General features: G+C 42.0%; 1 protein-coding gene across 2 annotated transcripts in view; it reads left to right on the top strand.

Annotated features, from left to right (window-relative positions):
* TMC7 (transmembrane channel like 7) overlaps positions 1–9,950 on the top strand; it is a 58,202-nt gene extending 48,252 nt beyond the window's left edge. The window contains exons 15-16 of one of the 2 annotated variants that reach the window (XM_004020800.6): positions 2,518–2,596; positions 3,427–5,484. In XM_004020800.6, coding sequence (XP_004020849.1) covers positions 2,518–2,596; positions 3,427–3,501 — 154 coding nt within the window. In that variant the 3' untranslated portion in view covers positions 3,502–5,484. Of the gene's footprint in view, positions 1–2,517 lie in introns of both variants that reach the window. The other variant, XM_060405887.1, reaches the window with a different exon arrangement.
* Positions 9,951–13,331: the final 3,381 nt, after the last annotated feature.

Below are 13,331 nucleotides of genomic sequence, written 5' to 3'. Positions count from 1 at the left end.
AATCCTGGCTGTACCATTGACAAGCTGTGTGGCCTCAGGTCATTACATATCCTCTCTGAGTCTTGATTTCCTCACCTGGAAAATGGGAATAAAAATGGCACATACCTTGTAGGGCTGTGAGAAGAAGGACACATGGTTATATGTGTGAAGTGTTTAGCAGAGGACCTGGCCCTTAGTGAAGGCTCAGTAAATGACAAGGGTTGGGTGCAGAGGCAATGAGGGCTTTTGTGCAGTGATTCATTTTGCATGTTAAAGTAATTCTAATCACAAATGTGTGTTGAGGGCTTACTTTGTATTAGGCATGTTCTAATTACTGTCCATTCTCATTATTCATAAATTCCATATTTTTATGTATTATAAAAATGCTTACTAGCTAAAATATTTTTGTAACCAAAAAATCAATACTAGTGATGCTTTTTTGTGGTTATTTATGAAGTGCGTTACTCATGCATTGAGTAACAAAAACTGAGTTGCTTTGATACATAGTGTCTCAGTGCATTTATTATTCCACTGCTGTAGTGGAATATCATAGACTGGGTCACTAAATATTATTTCTCATGGTTCTGGAGCCTGGAAGTCTGGGATCCAGATGCCGATATGGTCAGGTGAAGATCCTCTTGCAGCTTACAGACTTCTTGTATTCTGTAATGGCAGATGGGGCTAGGGAACTCTCTGATGTCTCTTTAATAGGGGCACTAATCTCATTTGTGAGGGCTTCATCCTTATGACCTAATCACCTCCCACAGACCTACTTTCTAATACGATCACCTTGGGATTAGGACTTATATGAAATTTGGCAGGACACAATATTCAAATCACAGCTCAGACTGTAACTAAGTATCTTAAATTTTTATGATCTGTTTATAGTGCCCTGTTTCTTGCATTTCATGCTTTTGGTGGGGGGTGATTTCGCTGTTCCTGCAGACATGAAGTGTTGTCTAGGGTTTTCTAAGTGCACGAAGGCTGGGATGTGTTTTATGCAGAGACTGTGCTTATTAGATAAGCTTCATTCGGGCACACATCATGGTGCCGTTGGCTGTGAGTTCAGTGATATTAAATAAGGTGTCTTTAAATAGAAAATGTTATTATGTATTAATAACTTTCTTTCTCAAGAAACATAAAAGAAAGTATTGATCAGCTGACAAAAATGTTGTGACCAGGGGCGCAAAGGAACTTGTTCTGTATTTCCTTTGGGACCATTGTTTCAGAATTCACTGGTTCAGTGTTCCTGGAAACTATAGAACTACCCCAAATCACTGAGTTGATTGTAGCTTACCTGTACTAACTCCTGCAGTCATCAGTTATCCTATGACGTAGAAATTACTACAGTAAAATCCCATGGTGATGCAAGAAAAGGGATAAAAAACTATTTGTTAAAGGTAAGGTACCTTTGATATTAATACAGTGATATGGGAGTTGTAGCCCATTAGCCTGGAATCCCACGGATCCTGGAATCCCGCGGATCCTGGAATCCCGCGGCTCCATCGTTGTTGGTTCACTCCAGCTGCGGTTTGGCTGCCGCCATCTGGCGGTGGTTGCCTGATCTGGCTTCCACATCTTTGGGGGTCACTCTCGACCTTGGACTTCCAGAAGAGAAGACTGACATCCCTGATTCCAGTGGCCCTCATTTCCTCAGCCTTCTCTGGGGAGATTGAACAGGCAGCCACCTCCCCTTCATGGATGATGTTGCCTGCTGTTTCCCTGGGCACTTGCCCTTCACTTCACTTGTTAGTCTTCTCAAAGATAATAACTTCAACCACCCACAATTGAGGTCTGGGGCTGCACAGAAAGCAGGAGCAATTTCCAGTTGCTTGTATTCAGAACTGTATTATGTTAGGCTTGTTATCCGGAGAAGGCAATGGCACCCCACTCCAGTACTCTCGCCTGGAAAATCCCATGGACGGAGGAGCCTGGTAGGCTGCAGTCCATGGGGTCGCTAAGAGTCGGGCACGACTGAGTGACTTCACTTTCACTTTTCACTTTCATGCATTGGAGAAGGAAATGGCAACCCACTCCAGTGTTCTTGCCTGGAGAATCCCAGGGACGGGGGAGCCTAGTAGGCTGCTGTCTGTGGGTTCGCACAGAGGCGGACACGACTGAAGTGACTTAGCAGCAGCAGCAGGCTTGTTATCACTGGGTTTTACTGTTATCCCCATTTTACAGATGAGGGGGCTGAGGCCAGAGAAGCTCCACAGTGATCATCCACAGTCACTTTATTCTGTGTTGAGCTGAGCTTCTAGACCGTCTCCTCCTCTCTCCCCTCTTGTGTGTGCCAGCGGAGATTCAAGAGCTTTAGTATTAACTTGGAAAGCAAGGCAGGAATCGGTCTCTGCTGCCATTGCCAGATAAAACCTCTCTGGCTCTTTCTGATGCTCTCTGCTTGGGAGAGGTGTGGGTTTTCTTTTTGTCTTCTGTTCAAACAAAAGCAAATCTGTTCCAGGCCAAGTGGGTCGGGTCGTTGTGCAGCGGCCTTCAGATGGTGCAAACTCCCGAGTGACCTCTCGCCTTACATTGCAGCCTCATTATGTTTTACTTCATCGCCCTAGCTGGAGCGCACAAGCGGGTGGTCGTCCAGCTCCGAGAGCAGCTGAACCTGGTAAGAAAGTTCCAGCCCCGGGGGTCAGGGCCAGGGACATTTATGGCAGGACACGGAAAGGAATGGGGAGCTTCTCCCAGGGAGAGGGACGCTTCCATCACCACTTCCCCAGAACTCTGCCTTCAGGCCCAGACTCCTGCAGCTCTGTGTTCAGGTCCTGGAGTCATCCATGCCTTCAACACACGCATCCTCATACTGTGCTGGGATGCAGAGGGGAAGAAGGGGGATAGGACTGCTCGGTGGCTAAAGGAAAAAGACACATTCTGATTGCAATCACTGCTGTAAAGATGGTATAGATGAGCTAGTTAGAGGGGCCTGGTGGACCATCGGCTGCTGAGATAGCAGCCATCTCAGCTGGAAGTGACGACAGAGCCAAGACTTGACTGATGAGAAGGAGCCAGTTATGGGAGGTCTTGGGTATGAGAGTAACAGGCAGAGACAACAGCGAGGTCTGGGCCCAGGAGGAAGGGCAGTCTGCACGGAGGGTGCAAGATGATGGGAAAGGCAAGGTGAGCTTGAGTCACAGCACCGCCTGAGGATGATGGTGAGAAGTCTGGGTTTAATTCTGAGTGTGATAAGAAGCCACTGGAGGGTATTGTCCAAGTCTGATGTTTATTTTTAAAAGAACATTTCTACAAGGCTGCTTTGTGGACCGGGGGCTGGGGTGGGGGGCCGCCCAGAGGACAAGAGTGAAAGAGACAGTTTGGAGGTCACTGGAGGCCCAGTATTTTGGATCCTTGGCCTTGAATCTGATAGGTAATTTCTTGGGTTGAAATAATATTTGTTTCCAAATATATTGACTGTGCTGTTGAACCTATCTCTGTTTTTAGGAAAGTCGTGACAAGCGCTATCTAATCCAGAAACTCACAGAAGCCCAGAGGGATCTGAGGAACCGGCTAGACTGACGGGGAGATGCTGCCACCTGCGGCTTACAGGCTGGCCTGGTGACCTGCCAGCCTACGATATCTGTCGGGGATTTTAGCAGAAATTTTAAAATATATTTTTCTGGAGTTTGGGCCTTTCCTGAAAGTGGTTCCATACGTGCAGCTCCAGTGGCTGTGTTTACATTACCAGATCCCTGTTTAGGGCATTAGTAACTTAGAAAAGCAGGTTCAAAACCACGTCTTTTGCCTGTAACCCAGCAGCTCAGGGGCCACTTGACCAAAACACTGACTTGGAAGCTTTTCAACCAAAATTGAGGAGAGACCACTCATGTTTTTACAAGCTTACTTGTATTGTCTTTTAAAGTTAACTATGGAGGTCATCAGTCCATGAGCCTGGGTTTGTTCTTTTGAACCAGGTTCTGGGAGTTTAGGCTGAGAGGTGTTCCCTTAAGAAGCAGTGACTTGTGAATGGTTCTGTAGACTTAAAATGCAGAAACCCTGGAATCATGATGTTTGAAACAGATGGTGGAGCATGGAGAGGATGGTTATGTAATTTCAGCTACGTGGTAATATGTAATATGAGAGTAATATACAGTATGACAGAAAAAAGCCCTTCCTGCCGTGTGAATAAGGAAGGCCCTGAGGGCCTTGGATTGAGCCCCTGATCGGGGAGCAGCTGCAGCTTGGCAGCCTGGATTTTGTTGCTACAGCCTCATTACTCAGGGGAAGCTGCTTTAAGGACCTGGATAGTTACAACCTTCCATTCCCTTCTAGTCCTGGGTTTGGAGACTTGGCGGAGGGTTCTGTGCCATCAAGATTAAGAGGCAGACTCTGCCAAAGGCCGCGTCCCTTCCTGCACTGAGATCTCTGAATGGCACTTCACAGTTCGGAGCCAGGCTAGAAGGGGCTGTTGAGTGTTGAGTGTTGGGGCCACGTGGGCTGCAGCATCAGGCCAGCCTTTGGCGGTGTACCCAACTAGACCGAATGCTGGAGCTTTTTTTTTTTTTGCTGGAGCTTTTAAATGTAGGGATTCATAGTTTTAAGGGCCCTTGTTTTTCTTGTGCTTAAAATTTTTAATTTCATTTTACAAAACATGTAGATATCTCTTAAGACTTCTGTTACCATAAAAACCTTATGCAATAAATACCTCAGCATAAGCTTACCTGAAATTGATAGCTTTAAACCTTTTCACATAAGCCTTGATTACAGTTTAATGAGTTTTCATTCGAATACCTTCAGAATCTTTTCCAAAGTACTGTAGTGTTGTAATGGGCTGTCTGTACCCTCCTTCTCGTGTTTTCCTTCCTTTCACTGGCAGCCTTTCCTTGGGATAGCCTGGCATTTAAAGGTGGGTGCAGGTTTTAGAAAGCTGCTGTTATGAAGACTATTTCCCAACCCCAGGACTCTCCCATTACTCAAAAATGATGGACTCCTTGCTCTTAGAAACAAAGCAAGCTCACCATAGTTAACACAAGGCTATCTACTTGAACCTTTGCCAGACTTTTTTTTTTTTTGCTCTTCTACAGTTAGTATTTACACAGGGTATTTTTAAAAACTATGAAACTGATGAGCTTTTCAAGCTTTTCATACCTTTTTAAGGTTTATGAATATTTAAGTCTAATAACTAGTATGGAATTTTGAACAAATGGAAGTTCATTCCATCCTCACTTTAAAAATTCTAAATTATTGGCATTTTTGCCTAAAGAATTTATATGTAGCGCATTCTTGCCTTCAGCATGCTTCTGAGAACAGTCAAGTATTCTGTGCAGTGTGTGCATGTGTGTGTGTTGGAAGCTCTGTTTTCTTTCCCTGTTATTATACTGAAATATGCTAATATATTTATCTTAGGTAAATGCTGCTAATTTGCATACTTCTTGAATATTTTTATATATTTTGATAATTTTAATAACTGCAGGAGATGTCTGTATAATTGTTAAAGTGCAGCTCTCTCTAACAAATGTGCATTAAAACTACTGATTAAACTGTGTCTTGAAGGTTTTAAAATGTGATTGTGTGTGATTGGAGGGGTCTTGTCAGCAATCTAGTGACCACAGACAACTATAACAGTTTGTAAGGCTGCTGCTGCTGCTGCTGCTGCTGCTGCTAAGCTGCTTCAGTCATGTCCGACTCTGTGCGACCCCATAGACGGCAGCCCACCAGGCTCCCCTGTCCCTGAGATTCTCCAGGCAAGAACACTGGAGTGGGTTGCCATTTCCTTCTCCAATGCATGAAAGTGAAAAGTGAAAGTGAAGTGGCTCAGTCGTGTATGACTCTTCGCGACCCCATGGACTGCAGCCCACCAGGCTCCTCCATCCATGGGATTTTCCAGGCAAGAGTACTGGAGTGGGTTGCCATTGCCTTCTCCGATTTGTAAGGTTACTCTTTGCCTTTTCCTAGAATCAGAGAGAAGAAAGAAATATTTAATTTTAGAAAGTCATCAAATGAGTGCTTTTAAGACTCTCTTTTAAGCCAAGGAGGGATGTGTGTGTGTGTGTTTTAAACTTGAAAGACATAGTTATTTCAAGCATTCCCTATCCCACTTCCCAGATGAATTTTATTCTCCCAGAAAATTATATAATATATATTCAAGCAGATATGTATCTGTAGTTGTATGCATGATATTTATTTCTGAGCTTCTCCTTTTTTCCTCCTTAATAATATCTTGAAGACCTTGAAGAGTAGCTACCCATTCTTTATGAGTACATGGCATCCTTCCATATGTCATTGTTTCATAATCATTTACCAGTGCTGGATACTTAGTTTTCAGTCACTACCCACTCCCTGACCCCACACACCTCATTATAAACACTGGGAGTTGGAATTTTGCAAGTCCATGCAGACATTTCTCTTTTCTCTGTTCTACCCCATTCAGCTTCAGGTTCTTTTTTTTTTTTTTTTTTTTTTACATATAATGCATTTATTTATTAAGAGTTCAATATTATTTCTTTTTTAAATTTTTAATTGGAGGATAGTTGCTTTACCCTGTTGTGTAGGTTTCTGCCATTAAAACAACGTGAATCAACCATAAGTATACATATAGCCCCCCACCTTAAAACCTCCCTTCCAACCCCCCAACCCCAGCTTCAGGTTCTTGTTCTTTATCAAGACAGCCTTCCAGCACTTCCTTGCAATCACAAAATATTCTCATCCCAGTAGAGAAGAATCCAGTTACACAGGTCTTTGTGTTAACTCTTCACGTTAGCAAAGTAAATTTCTGCAGGTACATGCCTGATTGCAGATACTCACTTGAGTAAGTATTGGAGAGGGCTTCCCTGGAGGCTCAGTCAGTAAAGAATCTGCCTACAATGCGGGAGACCTGGGTTCGATACCTGGGTTGGGAAGATCCCCTGGAGGAGGACATGGCAACCCACTCCAGTAGTCTTGCCTGGAGAATCCCCATAGACAGAGGAGCCTGGTGGGCTACAGTCTATGGGGCTACAAAGAGTTGGATACGACTGAGAGACTAAGAAGAGCAGAGCAGAGCAGAAGAAAGGAATTAAAGGGATGGCATAGCAAGGTCTGATCTCAAGGAAGATAGAACTTTTTAATGTGTCTTCTCTATATAGGGTGTTGCTTTATTAGTAAATTTCATTTGGTTTATTTTCTTTCCAATATATGGGATGTGCTTGGGACATAGAGTGGCTTTGTAACTTGCTTAGTCGCATAATTTTTACAGGTTTCCTTACCTTTCTGAGATAAAGTACCCTCATTTTTAAAATGAAGAAATAACTGAATTCACTTTTATTTTTGAGGATTGAACTAGGGAATAATAATAAACTGTGGAAAATTCTGAAAGAGATGGGAATACCAGACCACCTGACCTGCCTCTTGAGAAACCTATATACAGGTCAGGAAGCAACAGTTAGAACTGGACATGGAACAACAGACTGGTTCCAAATAGGAAAAGGAGAACGTCAAGGCTGTATATTGTCACCCTGCTTATTTAACTTATATGCAGAGTACATCATGAGAAACGCTGGGCTGGAAGAAGCACAAGCTGGAATCAAGATTGTCTGGAGAAATATCAATAACCTCAGATATGCAGATGACACCACCCTTATGGCAGAAAGTGAAGAGGAACTAAAAAGCCTCTTGATGAAAGTGAAAGAGGAGAGTGAAAAAATTGGCTTAAAGCTCAACATTCAGAAAATTAAGATCATGGCATCTTGTCCCATCACCTCATGGGAAATAGATGGGGAAACAGTGGAAACAGTGTCAGACTTTATTTTTTGGGGCTCCAAAATCACTACAAGTGGTGACTGTAGCCATGAAATTAAAAGACGCCTACTCCTTGGAAGGAAAGTTATGACCAACCTAGACAGTGTATTAAATGGCAGAGACATTACTTTGCCAGACTTCCCTGGTGGCTCAGATGGTAAAGCGTCTGTCTACAATGTGGGAGACCTGGGTTCGATCCCTGGGTTGGGAAATTCCCTGGAGAAGGAAATGGCAACCCACTCCAGTACTCTTGCCTAGAAAATTCCATGGACGGAGAAGCCTGGTGTCCATGGGGTCGCAAAGAGTCGGACACAACTGAGTGACTTCACTTCACTTACTTTGCCAACAAAGGTCCGTCTAGTCAAGGCTATGGTTTTTCCAGTGGTCATGTGTGGGTGTGAGAGCTGGACTGTGAAGAAAGCTGAGTGCCAAAGAATTGATGCTTTTGAACTGTGGTGTTGGAGAAGACTCTTGAGAGTCCCTTGGACTGCAAGGAGATCCAACCAGTCCATTCTAAAGGAGATCAGAAAAAAAAAAAAAAAGGAGATCAGTCCTGGGTGTTCTTTGGAAGGACTGATGCTGAAGCTGAAACTCCAATACTTTGGCCACCTTATGCGAAGAGTTGACTCATTGGAAAAGACTCTGATGCTGGGAGGGATTGGGGGCAGGAGGAAAAGGGGACGACAGAGGATGAGATGGCTGGATGGCATCGCCAACTTGATGGACATGAGTCTGAGTGAACTCCAGGAGTTGGTGATGGACAAGGGAGGCCTGGCGTGCTGCGATTCACAGGGTCGCAAAGAGTTGGACACGACTGAGCAACTGAACTGAACTGAACTGAAGCCTTTTCATTATGAAATTTTGTTTTTTCATTATAAAAATACTTGTTTATTATAGAAATTTGAAAGCTATAGAGAAAAAAGAAGTGAATTATGTATAAGCAACATTCATGGACATCCACTGTTAATCTTGGCAAAATGCCTCGTAAGGTAGAAAGAACAGAGTGAGGGATGGAGGACAACAAGAACAAAAGGAAGAAAAAGAAAAATCCTCATTTCTTTTTCATAAGTGTTTTTTCACTTTATCTAAAGTTCTTTATAAGCATTTCAGTGGGCTACATAACATCATACAGATGGATCACAATTTTTTTTTAACATTCCCTTGCAGCTCAACATTCATTTTGTTTCCAAATGTCCCTGATAACAAATAATGAAGACACAAAAATCTCTGTCAACATTTTTTCCTTTTTTTTTTGAGACAGAGACCTGGAAATGGGATTACAGCCAAGGTTTAGAACATTGCAAGGCTTTTGAGAGCAAGGTTTACATTCAGGAGCTTTATGTGAGAATGTTACACACCTTCACTTTCACCAAGTATTAGGAATTAAAAAGCTGGACTATCCTGGTGGTCCAGTGGTTAAGTCTGCCTGCCAATGCAGGGGATTCAGGTTCAATCCCTATTCTGGAAGGATCCCACATGCCCCGCTCAGAGCAACTAAGCCCATGCACCACAGTTACTGAGCCTATGCCCTAGAGCCTGTGCTCCACAATGGAAGCCACTGCAGCCGGAGAATAGCCCCCTCTTGCTGCAACTAGAGAAAGTGCATGAGCAGCAACGAAGACCCAGTCCAGTCAGAAATAGTTATGTAACAACTGCAATTTTAAATCATTGCAGTGTTGTTAGGGAAATTAAAATGGAGGAAGTTTTGTTCAGGCTTCAGAAGCAGGAGACCAGGCCTCTGACCTGCTTCTGACCTGCCTGGACACTGCCCAGATTCTGTGCCCGCCTGCAAGCATAGCAAGTCAGGCAGTACTTTAGATAAAAAAGAGTGGGTCTTGGAATTCTTGAGTCACCAGAGGTCTGGACAACCCCTCAGGGTCTAACAAAATCCTATGGCTCATAGGGTGAAACAAACAGCATTGTAAAAAGGTGAAAGTAAAACCAGAGCTGCATTTTTGCATGCAAACAGATAATGATACATATTTGTGGCCTGGGATTATAAGCAGGAGCCCCTGAAACTGCAGTCTGAAGCCTCACCCTTGGGATGCATGCACCGCCCAGTATCATTTCCCAATCGAGACTCCAGACTGCGGTTAACAAGAAACTTCCCAGCACTGTTCAAGTCTGGATGTAGGCCGGCCCAATTTGATGATGTATGCACTGTTACTTCTCTCTATTGTTTCTATTTTTTTTTCTCTTAATGACTGTATATTGAAATTAAGTCAAATAATCTATTAAAAATTGAAATTGTTTATGTGTGTAACAAGTGGTTTCTTGTGTAAATGAATCCTTCAAAACTAAGATGAAAGTAAAACTTTCAGCAAAACATAAATTGGTGCTATGAGCAGGATTTGTGAAACAAAATGCCACTCAAGAAGAAAGAGGTTAAAACTAATCAAGCTTTTATTTCTAGATGGGAAGATCTGCCTTATTACTCGTTAGCTACTGAGTGGAGCATCTGCGCTGGATTGTGTGAGAAATGGGACCTCAAATTAAAGCGAGCTGAACCTTTAGTAGTTACCGAACATTTGTGGCTTGTGATAACTGAGAAAGGACAAGAATATACCACACTGGTAGGAGAAGCTGAATCCTTCTCTCTGCCTACCATAAGGTGCATGAAGCTAAATTAAAATTAGTGAAGAGAAATTAAAATTGGAGAAAGAGTTATGCAATTTGCAAGGATGATTATCCATGTTACAATGTCAAAATTACATGTTAGCTGACCAAGTCTCCACTTTAAAGTCAGTAGCCAAAAAAGTCGCTGTAAAGTTTGCACAAGCTAAATACTGAAATTGGTACAGCCAGATTAACAAAAAGAGTTTATCCGGCAATAGCTAAAACAGCAGTAGCCTGGAACCTCAGTGCTTGAGATGGAAGATTAATCCCCCCAAAATTCAGGGACCTGCCCAGATTCTAAACTTTTGGGAAATACAATGGGCTAAAGGACATAAAGAGATTTTACCTAAGGCTAAACAAAAGATAATAGAATTTAAACTTCTAAGACAAAAAGAAGGCACAAAAATACATAAGAATATTTGGCTTCTGGTGACAGCATATTCCACATTTGGGCCAGATACTGAGTCCACTTTACAGAGTAACTTGATGTGAAGAAACTTTAAGTAAAGAAAATGTAAATGAGGTAAGAGCTTTTAGATAAACTCTGTTAGGAATAATTATGCTCCGGCAACATGTACCTAAAATAGTTTCTCCAGATTTGGTAACTTGAATTTCTAGGCTTGTGCTAAATCACGTTAAATGATGGAAGTTTATTAAATAATTAGGCCATTTCCAAATAAAATAAGATGCTAAAATAATTACTAAACACTGGTTTCTATTTATAGAAAATAGGTTTAGAACTATTAGTGAATATGTTTGGTACCATCCTGAGATGTTCTCTATGAGAAAGCAAGTATTTTTAGAAATTACCACTGGTATTTAGGTTCACCAATGTACAGAATACTAATCTAGAGGGGAGTTCATGGTTGCTTAAGGAAAGTAGAATGTGTGTTTTTAGTAAAGTATGAGGAATGGGATTGCAGTTAAGGGAAAGGAAAGGTCTGACTTACAGGTATCTGTTTCTAAATGGGAAAATAAAATTATGGATACAGAAAATATTCAAAGGTAAATATAGAACAGATCACTTAAAGGGTAAATAGACTTAAAAGTCTATTATCAAAGGCACTTCGGCATCCCAGGGAAACTTCTACCATGTACAAACTCTCTTCTCGGGGTCCACTTTCCACAAACCTTTCTTATCATAAAAATCTGTATATCCGGGTAAAATGTTATCAGTCATAATTCTAGTTATTGTATTAAAGTGTTGCATGTCACCGCAGTGACCAAGTTACTTTGTCAATTGCAATATAATCAGATTTTAAAGTTTCCTTCTTAAGCCATTTTGTCATATGGATAGCTCATGCTTCCACTCTGATGCCTTTGTGAAAAAAGATACTATCACCTGGTCAAGATTTACAGAAAGGACCTCAGAGTACATTAAAATTAACTAGATAAACCAATTTTGTTATTAACAGTAAGCTATTATCCGACTAGAAGTTGACTTTCTCTCTCTGTTAAGATAAAGTTTTCTTGGAATGTGGCTTCTGATAACAGAGTATGTGAATGTCTTTGCCTTTAAGTGATTTATATTTGTTTTTAAAGGGTTTTGTTACTTTGGTAAAGTAAATAAATATTATTTCACAGTCATCTGTGAAGACTGTGGCACACATAAATAAAACTCGTTCTGCTTCTACAAAAAATTAACCCCTCATTGTCAGACTTTTGCTATCCTGATGTCCTTAGGACAAAGCACAGTCTACTTCTCAATCAAGGAATGTAAAATAGCTATAAATCAAACAGTCTAGGCTAAGGGAAATCCAAGATGGCCACTTGGGTTTTCCCAGTCCCCTTACAAACCTCATTTTTTATTTGATGGGATAAAGTCTTCCCTGGCTGCAGGGTTAATATCCTTACACACACAAACACATACAGACAAATTTTATGTTTCACTGAATATTAAATTCTGGTTTTGTTAATTGAGATGTTGACCAACACTAACATATATGCAGAGTACATCATGAGAAACACTGGGCTGGATGAAGCACAAGCTGGAATCAAGATTGCTGGGAGAAATATCAATAACCTTAGATACGCAGATGGCACCACCCTTATGGCAGAAAGTGAAGAGGAACTAAAGAGCCTCTTGATGAAAGTGAAAGAGGAGAGTGAAAAAGCTGGCTTAAAGCTCAACATTCAGATAACTAAGATCATGGCATCCGGTCCCATCACTTCATGGGAAATAGATGGGGTAACAGTAGAAACAGTGTCAGACTTTATTTTGGGGGGCTCCAAAATCACTGCAGATGGTGACTGCAGCCATGAAATTAAAAGACGCTTACTCCTTGGAAGAAAAGTTACAACCAACCTAGACAGCATATTAAAAAGCAGAGATGTTACTTTGCCAACAAAGGTCCATCTAGTCAAGGCTATGGTTTTTCCAGTAGTCATATATGGATGTGAGAGTTGGACTATAAAGAAAGCTGAGCGCCAAAGAATTGATGCTTTTGAACTGTGGTGTTGGAGAAGACTCTTGAGAGTCCCTTGGACTGCAAGGAGATCCAGCCAGTCCATCCTAAAGAAATCAGTCCTGAATATTCATTGGAAGGACTGATACTGAAGCTGAAACTGCAATACTTGGCCACCTGATGCGAAGAGGTAACTCCTTTGAAAAGACTCTGATGCTGGGAAAGATTGAGGGTGGGAGGAGAAGGGGATGACAGAGGATGAGATGATGGATGGCATCACTGACTTAATGGGCATGAGTTTGAGTAAACTCTGAGAATTGGTGATGGACAGGGAGGCCTGGCATGCTGCAGTCCATGGGGTCACAAAGAGTCAGACACGAGTCAACTGAACTGAACTTCCCAGATAGTTCCTTGCTATTATGTTTATTGCTATAAGTTAACTGAATTATTCTAAAGCTTATTTCAGTAATCTATGTTTGGATAGAGATTGAGGTGAGGTGAGGTGAAGTCGCTCAGTTGTGTCTGACTCTGTGTCTGACCTACTAGGCTTCTCCGTCCATGGGATTCTCCAGGCAAGAATACTGGAGTGGATTACCATTTCCTTCTCCAGGG

Source organism: Ovis aries, chromosome 24 (assembly GCF_016772045.2).
Source record: "Ovis aries strain OAR_USU_Benz2616 breed Rambouillet chromosome 24, ARS-UI_Ramb_v3.0, whole genome shotgun sequence".
Lineage (NCBI taxonomy): Eukaryota > Metazoa > Chordata > Mammalia > Artiodactyla > Bovidae > Ovis > Ovis aries.
This window is presented reverse-complemented; position numbering and strand designations above follow the sequence as displayed.